This window comes from Otolemur garnettii, unplaced genomic scaffold (genome assembly GCF_000181295.1).
Source record: "Otolemur garnettii isolate 467f Iridium unplaced genomic scaffold, OtoGar3 scaffold00082, whole genome shotgun sequence".
Taxonomy (NCBI): domain Eukaryota; kingdom Metazoa; phylum Chordata; class Mammalia; order Primates; family Galagidae; genus Otolemur; species Otolemur garnettii.
Window position 1 is genome coordinate 917,470 of NW_003852477.1, and position 1,605 is coordinate 919,074.

A 1,605-nucleotide genomic window follows, 5' to 3' on the forward strand; every position below is an offset into this window, starting at 1 on the left:
TTCCGGAAGTGACGTAGAAGTGTCAACATGCAAGATGGCGGCCCATCACCGGCAGAACACGGCAGGGCGGAGAAAAGTGCAGGTATGAAAGCCTCGCTCCTCGGCCTTCTGGATGCTGCTGGCAGCTCCGGGCCTGCCTCCAGCGAGCAGATGCTTCGGGCCGCGGCTGCCTAGGGTAGTGGCTTGGGGCGAGCTGGGCAGGACGCGGTGGGAGGCGAGGGGTGGGGCCGCGGCGCTAACGACTTGAGGAAGGGGCGGTAGAGGGTCTGGGGCGGCGGATTTGGCGGTTGGATCCCAATGTCGGGACCCTAGCGTACGGTGTTCTAAGCCCAGGGTTACTGGCCGTAGTTCTCCTGTAGGAAAGGACTGGCGGAATTGGATTGGGTTTATTCCCCGCCCACCTTCCTCCCCTTCCCCTGCCTTTCTTAAAAGCGGTCTGCCCTCGCCTAATTGGAGCCGAGGCCTCCCAGCGCTTCCCCGCGGGTAGGCTGCAGGGGAGTGAGTGGGCTTGTGCGGGGGCGTGGCGAGTTGGCCCAGTACCGACTGCATTGAGAGGTTTCTGTGGAGGGTTCTACACGTGGGATCCCCCAGCCTTCTCTTTGTGGGAGCTATCTCCCAGGTTAGATGAAAACGATGTTGTAGTGTGCTGGTGTTTGTGGAGAAATTATAATTTAAATTGTTTTGGAATTTAATTTCGTCTTCACCATTTCTTCATTTGCTGTATGCATCGTTGAATCCTTGTTTCTATAATTTGTCATCCAAGGATAAAGAGTTACCTAATTCTGTCATTACATCTTGATGAATTCAGTTTTGTTTGGAGTACGTTAAAGAGTTACTGCGGCTTATTATTTTCGGGAAGTAAAAGTCCTACTACAGGTGTTTGCCTGCAAGTATGTAGTAGTGGCAGTATGGTACATTTATTGATTAAACATTTACTTAGCATTTGCATTGGCCCTAAAGGGCAAAGGGATTGAGAGGGTACAGAAATAAGTAACACCCAGGCTTTCTTTATAAAAACACAGCATTATGTATAGTTATACAGTTTAACATCAATCAGTGTTTAATAGGTGACCAAGACAAAGGGATTCCATTGAGGTAACCTCAGCAGAAGGCAATAGGCCATGAAGTTTCTGAGTACAGAGTTCATATCTTTGTTTTATTGATCTGATTGATCAGTGCAGTGTCTTAAGCACTCACTAGTTGTTTGTTGTGTTAATAAGTTTCTGAAATAACTTACCCTATTAGATGATCTTTTAAAATACATTAGTGACAGGTTTTAAGCAACTCCAGTATCCAAACGAGGTGGTGAGACTAAAATGTAACTCAAAGTTGTAAGGTAGTTGTATTATGGATTCTATGGTACTATGCCCCTTAACAGAGTAAGGGTAGTTTAATCAATTCCTTGCATTAAAACCTAAAAAGGCAATTGTTTAAAAGTGCAGGATGGGGAAGATGTAAAATAACAGTAGCAGGTGTGGAAAAATCATTTTAATAAGCTTAATGTGGACCAGTGCATGTAAAATAAGAGAGGTGGTAATTCTGCTCTTCACTGGTCTGAGTACAAAACTAGAGCTTAGAGTTCACACTTAGCACTTTGTTCTTCAT

The 1,605-nt window shown here is 45.9% G+C and overlaps 1 protein-coding gene across 1 annotated transcript in view; it reads left to right on the forward strand.

Moving 5' to 3' along the window:
• The first annotated feature begins 7 nt into the window (after positions 1-7).
• WDR48 (WD repeat domain 48) overlaps positions 8-1,605 on the forward strand; it is a 54,538-nt gene continuing 52,940 nt past the window's right edge. The window contains exon 1 of the mRNA XM_003794471.3: positions 8-82. Coding sequence (XP_003794519.1) covers positions 35-82 — 48 coding nt within the window. The 5' untranslated portion in view covers positions 8-34. The remainder of the gene's footprint in view (positions 83-1,605) is intronic.